Source organism: Chrysochloris asiatica, unplaced genomic scaffold, assembly GCF_000296735.1.
Source record: "Chrysochloris asiatica unplaced genomic scaffold, ChrAsi1.0 scaffold00001, whole genome shotgun sequence".
Lineage (NCBI taxonomy): Eukaryota > Metazoa > Chordata > Mammalia > Afrosoricida > Chrysochloridae > Chrysochloris > Chrysochloris asiatica.
In genome coordinates, this window is record NW_006408519.1 from 48,771,715 (window position 1) to 48,786,459 (window position 14,745).

Genomic DNA, 14,745 nt, shown 5'->3' on the forward strand with positions numbered 1-14,745 from the left:
GGGACCACTCAGAGGAGCCTCAGAAGAAAGGCCTGGTGATCTACTTTCAAAAAATCAACCATTGAGATGTAGTTGCTCAAAATACCAACATAGAGGGAAGGAGTCTTCACATTAAGTATCAATGCTATCTCTTCCGTATACAGGGTAGATAGGGACAGGTAACTTAGGGTCACTATGAGTCAGTACTGACTCAATGGCATCTAACAACAACAACCTAAAATGAGGTGGTGATAAAGGCACAAAGTGACTGGCTTACAAGTTTCTAAGAGGGAGTATAGTTTAAAAGTGTACAGATAAAAATAGAGTCCCCACCGAATAGTTTTTATCTTGTCTAGATGGGTCTGGTGAAAAGAGATGGGGTGAGATTCTTATGATTCAATAGTAATTGTTATCATAACTAGTTGCAACTGTCACAATTGTAAAGGTAGAAGTTTTGTAACAAAAATGGGGGAGTGGTTAATCTTACAGTCCAGAAACAGAGGACCCTAGGACCATCAAGAGAGAAGAGCAAAAGCAGAATGCAGGACCTTATCCAGAGAAGCAGCGACACCAGATGTGGAGGCAGAGATGGGAACATGGTGAGAGGGAACAGCTGAGGACTCTAGATTCATGGAAAGAGAGGGACTGAGAGCTGGCAGCTAGGAAGCAGAATGTGCTCTTTGGTGGTTTAAATTATTATATATGCCCTAGTGTTTAAAAAAAAGGGGGCTAAAATGAATAGAGAGAAATATTGTTAACTGATGATACATGGAGGGGATTATAATCATGGTAATGAAACAAAGCATATGATTTGTTGAATGTAAAACTGATGATCTGCCCTGTAAACGTTCACTCAATTCACAATAAAAACTTAAAAAAAAAAAAAAAATCAACTATTGAAAACCAAGTTTATGCAATAGCAACTGGTTTTCCAGTGGACAAGAGGACCTGTAGGTTTCAAGTTTGTTGAGACTAAAGGGTCTATTTTCAGAGTCGAGGTTTTGGAGGAGGACCTAGTAGGGACATTCAGATGGATAGTAACTCCAAGGAAGCCCAAGAGTTGGGCTATGGGTGTCAGAGGTAGGATCTTAAAATAAACTCACTGTGTGGGCTCTCAGGAGGTTCTTGAACTGAAGGCTGCCTTGACTGACTTGGACTATGACAAGGCTCAAAAGGGTCTTGCATACTGTGTGGCCCCATTTCTGTCAGGTGTGACTCTGCAGCAGGATCACAAGACATTCTGGACTCCGGACACTTCACACCTGTGACCCTGCTTGTAACAATACCCACTTGATCCTTCAAAGTTCTCCCTGAGGATTTCCAAAAACCACTTCCCCATGAAACCTTGCCTGAACCCCTCACCAATGTTACTTTCAAGTCAAATGTCCCAGGAAGAACCTCATGTGAGAGATGTGAATCTTGCTTTTTTGAGAAATCCAAACATGTCTGCAAATATCAGCACAGTACTTGCTTGACACAGCACAAGTGTCCACCTGGTACACCAAATAGTTTTCACAGCCACCCACCCTGCTCATTACATTTTTTATATAGGCCCTATTTGAAACATTGGGAAGCTGAAGCTTAGCCAAACAAAACTGTGCCCATCTGTGCATGGCAGAGTCAGGTCATAGGATTTCCAAGGCTGTGAAATGTTAAGGTCTGGGAGTCTAAGCAGCTTCCACAACATCACACTGCTGTATGGAGGCAAAAAGAGCCTGTTTTTGCTTTTTCTTTCCAGTTCCAGAGTGAGGGGGAGGCAGGTACAGGTGCTGGTACAAGGGTCTCTGTGGTAGGTCACTTACTGTGCTTGTTCTGACAACTCCTCAGCCTCCACCCAAGATGTGCCCACCAGAAAACGTGACAGTGCCCATCTCAGGCCCACCACTGGAGGCTGAAATATCACAATGACAGACTGAGGCCACATGAATCGTAACCTTGGGGAAACACCAAGATTTGGACAGTCTCCAGGCCAGACAGCATGGAGCATCCATGCTATCTCAGACAGGGGCCAATTAATCACCATGGGTGTGATGGTGAGTTTTCATCACACAGACTTGCATAAGCTACCAAGAATAAAATGCCTTCATTGGATTATCCTGCTTCCACTTGAGCCAGTTAAGATATGCCTTGATTACAGCTATTATTGAGCATTTAGGCATGATGCTAGAAGTCCAATTGTTATCTGAACTAGATGCACACATAGATGCTGCTACAAACATTGTCCAGTACTTGATACTCAGAAGACCATGGCCACCAGGGGTTTGCTTCTCATGATGGAAACAAAGGCGGACGCAGCTCTAATTTCATCAGCAGCAAGAGGATCTGGCCATCTCCACTGCCACTGCTGAAGAGCCACAAAGCGAGCTTCCAAGTAGAAGGAACAGTATGGGCAAAGACAGAGAGGCAGGAATCTGTAGGGCCATATTTCCATGGTCCAAAGGAAAAGCAGCTGAACTAGTGTGTGATATTAGAACCAAGAAGGTTGCAGTCTGGAGTTTGCCGGTGCAAATATCTCCAAGACAGATGTCAACGGTCAGGAGAGCTGCCATATAACAAAGTACATTGTAAGGATTATTAGTGGAAGGAAGGCTTATCAACCATTACCAATCATCAACAGCTAAAGTCCCCAGTTGGCTAGCAGACATCCTTACAAAAACCCTACTCAGTTACACCTAGAAGTCCCTTTTACAATGGATGGACTCCTGCTTGATGCCTGCTTACAGCTGGGTCATTCCAACAATAAGATTGCTGATGCTCACCTGACAAAGAGAGAGCCTCATGGGAAGTCAGGCATACTGATACCTGTGTCAGCTTTGACAATGAGTTCCAGGGTCCTGGGACTCATGGATGCAGTCCTCCTAACAGAAGAAAACAATATTGAATCTGACTTTACTGATTTACATCAATCATCCACTACCCATCTATCAGTTTGTCATACTGCAGTGACTTGTGTGGTGCTGAGATACTGGAAGCTATGCTACCTGCATTTCACCCATGGTAACTAGGGTTCAGTGGATCTTCCAGACTACGACAGACTAGGAAGACAAATCTAGGACCTAATTCTGAAAATTAGCCAAGGAAAATCCTTGGATCACAGCAGATTGTCCAATAGAGTGCTGGAAGATGAGCTCCCTCTGGTGGAAGGCACGCAAGAGGCCTGGTAGCCAAGAGAATGGATTGTATCACGCCCAGGACTATGGAGATGGCATCATTCTGCTGTATGAGAGGTCAACATGAGTCGAACCAACTCAACAGCAATTCACAACAGATGACTTTGTCTGCGATGCAAAAGACAGCCTCAAAGGTCCCCAAGAGCTGAGCCTATCAAATGCACAAATCATGGCTACACAACATCAACTATCCTCTTTTCTTGCTAAAAATTCCTTAAAAAGAATCTGACCCTGAGCAAATGACAGGCAAGAGTCAGGGGCACTCTACAAGACAGCTGGCCTTGCCTCTGAAAATGCTGACGGTGTGAAAGACCAAAATGGTGGCCAGGATTGTTCCATGCAGTTCTAGATTAGGGGGAATCTGGGCAACTGGACAAGCAAGTGTAGGACTTAGAGAAAAAGCTGTGGAAGACATTTGAGGAGAGTTGGGGAAATTGGAAAATGGACGGTAGGTTAGATAATATTGTATCAAGGCTAAACTTCTGTCAGTTACCTAGAAGAATGTTCTCATTCTTGTTCTTGGGAGATACACAATTTCTTCTTTGTCTGAACACCTAAAGTCACAGACATCGTGATGCTTCATCCTCCAAATATCTGTGTGTGTGTGTGTGTGTTTACACAAGTGTGTGCACATGCGTGAGAAGGGTGAGAGGAGAAAGAGATAAAGCCAAGATGGCAGAGGACTGAAGGCTGGTGGATGAGGTGGGCGGTTTACATTGTCCTAGTCTTTCAACGTCTTTGTACATTCTCCAAATAAAAAGTCGATGGGATAATCATAGCACTAGGTTTTTCCCCCCGAAGCAGCAGCCTGGACCAACGTGAGGCTGAGAAGGACTCACGCTCCCATGCATTCCTGCATTTGGGACCCCAAATTCAATGACCCTTCTACATGCAGTGGCCCGCTCTGCAGCTTCTATCCCACCCCTCCATCTTCTCATCCAGAGAGTCACAGCAGCTTCCCGAAGCAGGAGATGTGGGTCTAACCCTGGCCTTGTGTCGTCATTGCCTAGGTTCCCAAGCTGAACGTCTCCCTGGAGGAGAGGTCCTTGAGACCCCAGGCAGTAGCAATAGTTCAAAGTTCTGCCCAGTCAGTGAGAATCTGCTATTGACTGGAATGTTTCACAGATCTCAGCACCCACTGCACTAACAGATGGACAGATTCCAGCACATTCTGAGACCTATGCCCCTGTGGATGTCCTTAATGGGTGTCTTAATTAGGGCCTATTATTAAAAAAACAGAAATTTCATAACAAAATTGGGTCATAAACCCCAGCAATGGGTGATTTTCCTTTTTTAATCATCTTCTCTCTCACCTCCTGCTCCAACCCAACGCACACGGACAATGAACGCCTCTGAATAAGTCTGCTCTCCAGCTTCCAGCTGCTACTGATTGTTGCTTGGAATCAGAAACTGTCTGGCTTCCAAATGCAAAGGAAGCAAAAAAAAGATGGCCTGCCGTGACTTATCTGTGGGCTTCCTCAGTCACTGCCCAGAAGTTCTCCCATCCAAAACCCTGAGCATGGAGAGGGAATGGCGAACTGAGAGCTATTAGTCAATAGCCCTGGTCTTATGGATGGGGTTATAAGGAGTACCTCCCTCAGGAGGCTTCCAAGCAGCCCCTCCTGGGAATAGGAGGAACCAATAGGGATTCCTGGGCAGCTAACAACCTTCCAAAGTCAAGCAGAAGTAAAGGTGCTCCCTTCCAATCAGGGTGCACAGTGAGAGTAGGGCAGAAGCTCAGAGAACTCAGAGTGCTCTTGCAAGACCCAATTATTCTCTGCTTTGAATTTTTTGTTGAAATCATATGTTTTCAGTAATGGTAAACATTTAGAAGTAAATGCAGAATACATTTTTTGAGGTAATATGGATTTTGATAGAATCACCCAGTACTGTCAAATAAATTCTGACTCATGGTGACCCTAGAGAAGAGAGAACTGCTTTCATAGGGTTTCCAAGGCTGGAAATCTTTACAGATGCAGCTCACCTGTGTCTTTTCAGTGGAGTGGGCTGGTGAGTTCAAACTGCTGACCTTTTGGTTAGCACTCAAGTGCTTAACTACTGTACCACCAGGACTCCTTTTGAAAGAATTTGTGGGACATTTATGTCCCAAGGAGTCTCTGATGCTGGGGCTGGTGGGGAGAGGCCTATTTCTTCAGACTCATGGTTGGTTATTCAGGCCCCCAACATAGATGGCAGCACACAAAAAGTGGGACAATAGATTCTCACTAAGCCCAAGATGGATCATGTAGATGGGCACTATATGTCCCATGGTCACAAAAGGGTTAAATCTGAGCACCAGCTAGCTGATCATACTCAAGAGGAAGCTGACTTGGTACAGGCAGAAAGAATCGATTATATCCTAGCTCTGTGGCTACCCAGCCATCTCAATACCCGAAGAAGGTGGCTCATTCCTATGTAATGGATTGTCTTTAGAAACATCCCACTCAGAGCTGTTAGATCACTGCCCACCCACCTCCTGTCTTTGATGTCCTGCTGTTGTTGTTAAGCGCCATCGAGTAGATTCTGACTCATAAAAATCATGTATAGGGTTTTTGAGGAGTAGCTGGTGGGTTTGAACTGCTGACCTTGTGGTTTGCAGTCCAGAGCTGATCCTACAGCACTGCACCAGAAGTCTTAGAGAGATAAAAAATGAAATCTCTTAGTTGACAAGAGTTCACTGAGTGGAACATCCAGCCAAATGTATGTGTGGGTTAGATACATTTTGCACTGATGCCCATAAAGTCCATGAAAAGGGCCTCATTTTATCAATGAAGAAGCCAGAGAAGACTTCTCATCTCACTCAGTGAGGCATAACAACTTCCAGAAGTAGGAGATGTGGGTTTGACCCTAGTTCTGCCACGTTGTCCATGCCTAGAGTCCCAAGAAGAATATCTTTCTAGAGAAAGACTTTCCATGTGTTGGACTGACACAGTGGCTGCAACAATTGGCTAAATCACAGTGAAGATTGTGAGGATGGCGCAGGACTGTTACACACAGAGTCGCTATGAGTCGGAGCCAACTCAACAGCACCAAACAACAACAGAGAACTCCTTGGATAGAGACATTGGAAGGGAACAGATGGTCCATCTAAGGAAAAGGCAGACATCCAAAAGGAAGCACACCAAGGCTTACCTGTACACACCCCAGATACTTTGAGAGGGAATTGGGATGCTTAGCTTCTGAAGAGAAGACTCAGCTAGTGATCATCCTTCAGAAGATGGAACTAACTGGTAGCAAAGGGCAGAAGAAATAGGAGAGATCGAGAACTAAGACAGACTCCAAGTGGCTTCCGATAGTTTTAAGTCTGAAGTCATCACAGGAGAAGAAAGAAAACTCGATCTTCTAATCCTCAGGTCTACAGTCAACTCTGTGGAAACAGAATGGTCTCTGCATTTCCCTGGGAACAGAAGAATCCCTCACCATTTGTAGCATTCAAGCCAAAGAATGGCCACTGTCTGGTCACTTTACAAGGATCTATATTCATGCGGATACCAACACTAAAATGAAGAAAGAACCAGTGATCTCTCATGTCCCTTTAGCTGACTTCAAGGGTATATTGTTGCATTTCCTGGGTCCTTCATTGCTGACTGAGTTTGGGGCCTGGATTCAGCTTCTGGGGCCCTTTGGGAGTTGGAGTCCTGTGAAGGACCAGCTCTGTGACATTGAGGAGAACTGCTCATTCTCTTAATGTCTCTGTGTATTTGATAGATCAGACTATTGTCACTTCCTCATGGAGGGCAAATCTTACAAAGTTTTCATGAGATGCCCTGTCGTGTATCTTGGGGAGCTCCCATCAAACCATAACACACTCTGCAGATAAGCAGTTCTATAGTCATTTTGCACCTATGACTCTCCAAAGTCAAGTCTCTTCAAAGAGAAAAAATAGCAATAACTGCTGCATGTACTCTCAGGCCAGACTTAAGATCCTTGTTAAAGCTTGCCATGAAATAAAATCCTAATGCTGATTGAATCAAGCAAGACTTTGCCCTGGACATCTGAGTTCCCAGATTCCTTTCAAGGACCCTGTGTCCTAGACAAGGGAGGAATATCAACCTGCGATATAGCAGTTAAGGATGTGTCCAGCCTCTTCAGGGGAGCTTGAGCCCTCATGAGTTTCAAGCCAATGGTTCAAATGCTTGGGGTTGGTGGCATTGTGGGTGCTTCCTACTTTAAGGAACCTCCTAGGTCAATTCTTCCAAATCTAGGGGATCCCACTGAGACCTTGAAACAGGCCAGTATACAAGCTCCTTCTGTGTAGGACAGCCAGAGCCAAATTTCATCCAAAGCCAAGGTTGGGAAGTTCTTTATGAAGGAAGACTGGAAAGGTGAGTAATTTTCAGATATGTCAGGAGCGACACTGGGGAACAGTGCTCTCAGTGAATGTGGGGGTCCGGTGTATCCTCTAGTCCTCTAATGTGATATTTTATAGATTAAGCTGTCCCCTAGCATTTGGGCAGGTCCTCCCTTTGAGGTCACCCCCTATTGAGAGTTAGGAGGTACTTCATTACCCTCATGGAATCATCCCCTGAGATGGGTAAGTTCCCAGCAGGCCAAGACATAGCTCGCTGCCTTCTACATTCTTCCTGAGAACAACATCAGTTTTTTTCTTACTTACAATCAAACACAATTTGAGATAATCTTTCTTGAAATATACATATATTTGTTTTCAAAACAAGGAAGGTCCTGTCATTTTTTAATTTGGAAAAGAAACCACATCCACCTACGAATAATACCCATTCTCACCCAAGTATCCAAAATGATAAGACTTATCCATGCAGTAGATGCTGCACAAACTCATCATCATCATTAAATAAATAAGGAAATAACAAAATACTCTGTGGTTGCAACAATTTTCCAGTTTCCTACAACATTTTCAGTTGCATGGAAAATTGTTGGTGCTAGAGATGACAAAATTAGAAATGTCTTCAGTGAATTAATTTTATCATTGACTTTTGATTACTTATTCCATTGCTAGTTTTGTGTTCTTGCATCAATAGTGCATACCAGTTTAGCAAAGTGCATGCTCTTTAAAATTTTTGAACTGGCAAGCTTAAAATGATCATGTCTTCTCACCCACCCGCCCCTAAAAAGAAGTTAATATAATTTAGAATCTAGCATTGAAAGTATGGGCGTGGCACACTTGGGAGAGAGACTGCTCATGGAACATGCTTGGTTTGCCAAGACCATAAGTCAGTAGTAACCTTGTGGCTTTTGTTTTCCCCAATGTATTTGGAAGCAGCCAGAAGCAGACTAGTACCAAAATCATGGGATGGAAAAGAAAACTGAGAACCGAGAACTTTCCACTTCGTCACATGGTACACACGTGTACAGAAGCACACTCAGGTGTGGGCTGGCACGTGCTTTCGTGCCCATTCATGCACACACACGCACACGCACACACAGGCAGCCACCTACTCCTTGGAGACGGAAAGAAGGAGGCGTTGGAGATACCACGGTGGGTGGACGCTGGCAGGCTCTCTGCTGGGTGTGAAGCTCTGAGTTGGGTATCCTCTCGGCTCATCTCGGTCGTCTTGCTCTCACACTTGTCCTGGGAAAACCACCCCAGAGATGGAGCAGGTCGCGAGGGAGCAATGTAAGGCATACTTTGCTGGGAAGGAAGGAATCCATGCTTCATGCTCAGATGCGAGTTTCAGAGGAGGACAGGTCTTTAGTTTCCCTTGGGCCTGCTCTGCCTCGCTGGGAAGTGGGGAAGAAAGGAAACCAAGAAAGGCAGGGGAGAAAGGAACCGGACAGCAACAACCATTAACAAACAGCGATGGTGCTGGTCAACAATGACCAAAGGACAGACAAGTCGGGCCAATGGAACTGAACGTTGACTCTTGGTGTGCGTGCATCCCCCTCCCACCCTAAATGGACTTCCGCCGTCTCATCAGCCTGTGGTGGTCGGTAAAGCTGTGCAACCCGGGCGAGATGGAGCTAATGGGGGACGGGAAAAGGCTGTTTTTCAGTGTACTTGGAGAGATCTCCTCCATCTTGTACGAGATGGAGTGGAAGTACTGGGGGGTGAGTTTGGTGCTGAAGGAGTTCTGGTGGGCCGCCGGGCGGTACTCGTGCGAGCGGTAGCACATGCAGGAACACACGGACTGCACGTCCGTGACGTCCGCCTTGTACCGCGGCCGGCTCTGAGGAGCTTCCTCCTGGATGTGGGTCACCATGCTGTTGCGGGTTCCCGCCAGCGAAGCCCTCTCCTCAGCGTCCCGCCGCTCATCCTCGCTGTTCATGGTCAAGAACCTGAGGACCACCAGATTGAGGAAGGCCCCGATGACCGTCAGCCCCACTAGGATATACATAAAGCTAAAGGCCACGTAGAGTGGCTTCTTTTGAAGGGCGCCCTTGGTCTGCAGGGCCACGTAGTCCCCAAACCCAATGGTAGTCAACGTGATGAAGCAGTAGTAGTAGGCGTGGAAGAAACCCCACTCCTCGCACTGGGAGAAGGCGGCTGCTCCGATGCACAGCGTCCCCATGCAGGAGAAGAAGCCTACGGTCACCATGTTCTCCATGGACACCTCTGTGTTGCGCATGCCGCAGCATTTCTTGATGCGCTTCAACAGGTAGCGCACAAAGGTGTTCATCCGTTCGCCCAGGCTCTGGAACATGACCAGCGTCAGTGGGATGCCCAGCACGGCGTAGAACATGCAGAAAGCCTTGCCCGCGTCGGTGCCGGGGGCAGCGTGCCCATAGCCTGGAGGGACGGAGAGACGAGAAGAAGAACCTATGAGAAGTGTGCCATGAGGTTTGGGATTGGGATAGGGTTGGGTGGGGCATTTGGGTTGGGAAGGGATTTGGGGCGATTCAGTTAGGATGGGGAGTTTCAGTAGGGATGGGTTTTGAGAAATTTCTGGTGGGAAGGGCTTGGGGGAACCCATCATGAATGATGGAGATCAGAAAGTAGTGGCACACTAACTTTGAAGAGCAGAAGGGATAAACACAACTGTTAACCCAGAGGAAATACCCTTCAAGAATCAAGGCAAAAATAAACACATTGTCAGATTAAAAGAAACTAAGGAAATTCGTTACCATCAGACCCAAACAAACAAACAAGCAAAAAAAGAACAAAATAAAAAACACAGCCAGAGTCCATTCCAACTCATACTGACCCCATAGGACAAAGTTGAAGTGCTCCATAGGGCTTCCAAGATTGTCAGTCTTTACAGAAGCAGAGGGCCTCATCGTTCTCCAGCACCTGGTGGGGTTGAACCACCCACATTGCAGTTAGCTGCTCACAATGCTTACTCTGCTGCACCACCAGGGTTCCATCCATCAGAATCACATGACAAAAAATTCTGAAAGAAGTTCTCCTGACTGAAGGGAAATGATGCCATATGGAAACGTGGGTCTTCAGTAAAGACTAAACAAGTTGGTAAATGAAAAAAAAAAAAAAATGCAGAAGTGGGACTCTTACTCCAACCTCATTGGACTCACTTGTGTGGTGGCTGCAAAGGCCAGGTGGGTGGTGTAGAATAGCAGATCATTGAGAACTTAGTAATATCGTAACGCTAACAGTTCTGAGTGGAATTTGTTTACTGGAGAAAATCAACACCATGTTTGCTGGCTCAAAAACTGTGCCAGGGTCCCCCCGACCCTACTCCTGTCACTAAAGATGAACACTAGCTCTCTGCTTTCACATGGGCTAGACAGCAGTACACTTGGGTGTCCTGTCTCAGCATTGATTCAGCTCTCCTCCTATTGGTCAGTTCAGTCTGCACATCACACTGTACATTTCACTGACCCATGACCTTGATGGCATTGTAATTCCTTCATAAGACAGTGCATGTGGAAAGTGTTGTAAAGTGCCGTTGAGTCTGTTCCGACTCATGGTGAGCATGTATAGTGTTTCCAAGATGAGACTGGTGGGTTTGAACTGCCAACCTTTTGTTTAGCAGTCCAGTGCATATCCTACAGCGTCATACCAGGACTTCATGTGGGAGATGATTACCACCAAACCCAGGTAACTTCCACATCCATGAAGTTCCTAGAAGGTCAGTGGTCTGAGGAACAGAACTACTCCCTCTAAAGTGAGGGACAAGATGCTGAGCTTGTGATGCATGAAAATGAAGGCTGTGCAAGAGCTCGTAAGTTTACTCAACTAGGACACTTTCCATCCACTTGATCCTGGGAAGCTGGCCTGTCTGAGCTCCCACAAAGTGGCCTATTGCCATTGGTTTCCAGTTGGGTTCATCCAATGGATCGCCCCAGTAGATTAGACGAAGAGAGAAAACTTAAGTGCCCAGCAATCAGCACTCCCGTTAGCTGGCTCTCAACAAACAGCTACTCTACAAGTTCCAGTAACTGCCCCCTAGCATAGTAACTGTTGCTAGTCATGGGGTGCCCACATCTTGTCTTATTGCTTGACCTAAACTTGGGGCACACTTTCAGGAAGAGTTTTTAAACAGCCCACTGCTTAATGACTCCATCTGATTGTACTGTTTCCTGCAACACCCTGGACACACCATGTGTACACTAGTCCCCTACTTAAGATGGGATTGTGTTCAACAACTCCATCGTAAGTTGGCTCTGAAGCCCCCTTTATAAAAGGCACTAATTATGGTGAATACCTCTCTTTTTATCATCATTATTGCCTTTCACAAATGGGGCTTCAAAAAGTTCATGAAGAAATGAATTAAGAGGCAGTGGGATCTTCCCACTAACTTTTTACTAACTTTTTAAAGTCCTTCATAGTATCAGTATCTTTAAATCTGGTCTCTGTCTCCACCAGTTGGTATTAGAATGATGACATCAGAAAATTACATGGTAAAACATTAGATGTAGTTGTTGTTGTTGTTAAGTGCCATCGAGCCAGTTCCGATCCATAGCGACCCTGTATAGGGTTTCTGTGGAGCGACTGGTGAGCTTGAACTGCTGACCTTGCAATTCAAACTGATTTAGCAATCCAGCACATTAACTCACAGCACCACACCAGTACATGCTACTAAAGGTAAGATGTTCATACATACACACAAACAGATGATTGGGTAAGTATGCTTGATCATACTTGAATAAGCTGTAAGTCAGGCACTACCTATATTCTGGGGCAAACAGTAAAGTGCTTACGAATAGCCAAAAGGTTGATGGTTTGAACCGATCTATAGGCACCTCCAAAAGTCTGGTGATCTACTTCTGAAAGGGACAGCTTTTGAAACCCCGTGCAGCAGATCTACACTGGACACAAGGAGTGGCCAGGAGTCAAAACCAACTGGATGGCAGCCAACAGCAACATTCTCCAATGAGTCTGTTTCCCATATCTGCTTACATTATAGCTAGTATATACAACGCAGGTCTGTAATTTATCAAATACCTATACAGAATAGCTACAAAGTATCTTACAGAGCACACATACATGTATGTATACACATTGTGTATACTTAAAACATAAACAGCATGTATTTATTTGCATGTAGAATAGCTGTACACGTGCACACATCTAGAAGCCCAAGACACATGCTAAATGTACATGTTGTTGTTGTTAAGCACTGTCGACTCAGTTCTGTATAGAGAGCGGCTGGTGGGTTTGAACTTCTGTCCTTGTGGTTATCAGTCAGGTGCTTTTTCTGCAGCACCACAAATGTACATTATATATATATATATATATATATATATATAGAGAGAGAGAGAGAGAGAGAGAAGAGACTTTTCGTGTAGTGCTATGGATCAGCACTGGACTGCGAAACCCAAGGTAAGCAGTTCAAGCTCACAAGCCTCTCCTTGGAAACCCTATATATGAGTTGGAACTGACTCAATGGCACTTAACAAATATATATACACACACACACACACACATAAGGTCTTCAAACAGTTCATGGGAAAATCCCTTTCTCCTTTAATGCCACTTCTCTGTGAACTTTCTGAAGCCCCCTTGCATAGTACACACAGTCATACATTGTTTCATTGTACGTTGCTTTATTGCACTTGGTTCATTTTTTACAAATGAAACATTGGTGGCTAGCACCCTGCATTGCGCGAGTCCGCTGGCGCCATTTTTCCAGCACTGTGAGCTCACTTCATGGCTCGGTGTCCCCTTTGGTGGTTCTCACACTTCACACTGTCTCATCATGCTATCGCAAACTGCAGGGGTCCAGGGGTGGTGCTGGAGTGTGAGCCACAAGGTCAGCAGTTCAAACCCACCAGCTGCTCCGTGGAAACCCTATGCGGGGTCACTGTGAGTTGGAACCAACTTGATGGCACTTAACAACAGCAACAATTGCTCATTTAATAGACTGCAGTATTTGTTGTTGTTAAGTGCTGTCGAGTCGATTCTGAACCATAGTGACCCTATATAGGGTTTCTAATGAGTGACTGGTGAGTTTGAACAGCTGACCTTGCAGTTCAAACCTACCTTGTAGTCCAACGCATTAACCCACACCAGGACTCCAGACTATAGAATAATGTAAGCATAATTTTTATATACACTGGGAAACCAAAAAAGTATGACTTCATTGTGATATCTGTTTTATTGTGGTGGTCTGGAACCAAGCCCATGGTATCTCTGAGGCATGCCTGTTTATGTATATACAAATGCATATATAATAGACCAAAAGGAGCTCTCACAGCCTAGTGGGTACAAGTTGTGCTGCTAACCTCAGAGTCAGCAGTTCCAAATTACCAGCCATTCTGTGGAAGATAGGCTTTCTGCTCCTATAAAGAGTTACAGCCTCAGAAACCCTATACAGGATTGCTATGAGTCAGAACCTACTCCACAGCATCCCACCACCACCACCTTACCAAACGCAAACCAAATGAAAACCAAACCTACTGTCACTGAGTCAATGCCGGCTCCAGGTGAGCCTATATAGGGTCTCTACAACTGTACATCTACACAGAAGCAGCCAGCCTCATCTTCTCCCTTACGATTAGCAGTCCACTGCTTAACACACAGCACTTCCGGGCTCCTTCTATACTAAACCAGTACCCCAAACACAAAAGTATACCCCCATCTACTGCCCACAGGGGCTCCCCACCCAGAGCTCTCAGTGGCTCCTAATCTGCATCCAGGGGGCATCAGCTGAAGAGTGTGTCCCATCCCCTCACCTGAGAGACTGTTTTTGTTTGTTTGTTTATTTGTTTGTTTTTACATTATCCCTGCCTACTTAGTTATCTTAATTTTTATCATTTTTATTGGTTAGAATTTAGAATTCAATGAAGTTCTTTCTATGTTTTTGGTGTTTTTACGAAAGAGCCTAAACAGTATTAAGCATTCCTATGTACAAGATCTTTAGTAGAACCCCATGGGCACTGAGTTGATTCTGACATGCAGTGACCCTGCAGGGTGAAGAATGACTGCTCCTCAGGGTTTCCGAGACTGTCAGTGTTAATGAGAGCAGACGGCCACATCTTTCTCCCTCGAGCAGCTGGTAGATTTGAACCACTGACTTTGTGTGAGCAGCCCAGCACTCAGCTCTCTGTGCCACTGCTACTGTTGTTACTGTTAAGTGCTGACAAATTGGTTCCAAACTCATAGTGATCCTGTATTGAATCAATATGAAACAGCTGGTGGGTTTGAACTACCAATCTTATGGTTCACAGTCCAATGCTGACCCTACAGTGCCACACCAGGAGTCCAAATTGAATCCACTTTTTG

General features: G+C 45.3%; 1 protein-coding gene across 1 annotated transcript in view; it reads right to left on the reverse strand.

Annotated features, from left to right (window-relative positions):
• Positions 1-8,948: 8,948 nt before the first annotated feature.
• Positions 8,949-14,745, reverse strand: part of KCNK9 (potassium channel, subfamily K, member 9) — a 121,859-nt gene continuing 116,062 nt past the window's right edge. The window contains exon 2 of the mRNA XM_006830722.1: positions 8,949-9,852. Coding sequence (XP_006830785.1) covers positions 9,017-9,852 — 836 coding nt within the window. The 3' untranslated portion in view covers positions 8,949-9,016. The remainder of the gene's footprint in view (positions 9,853-14,745) is intronic.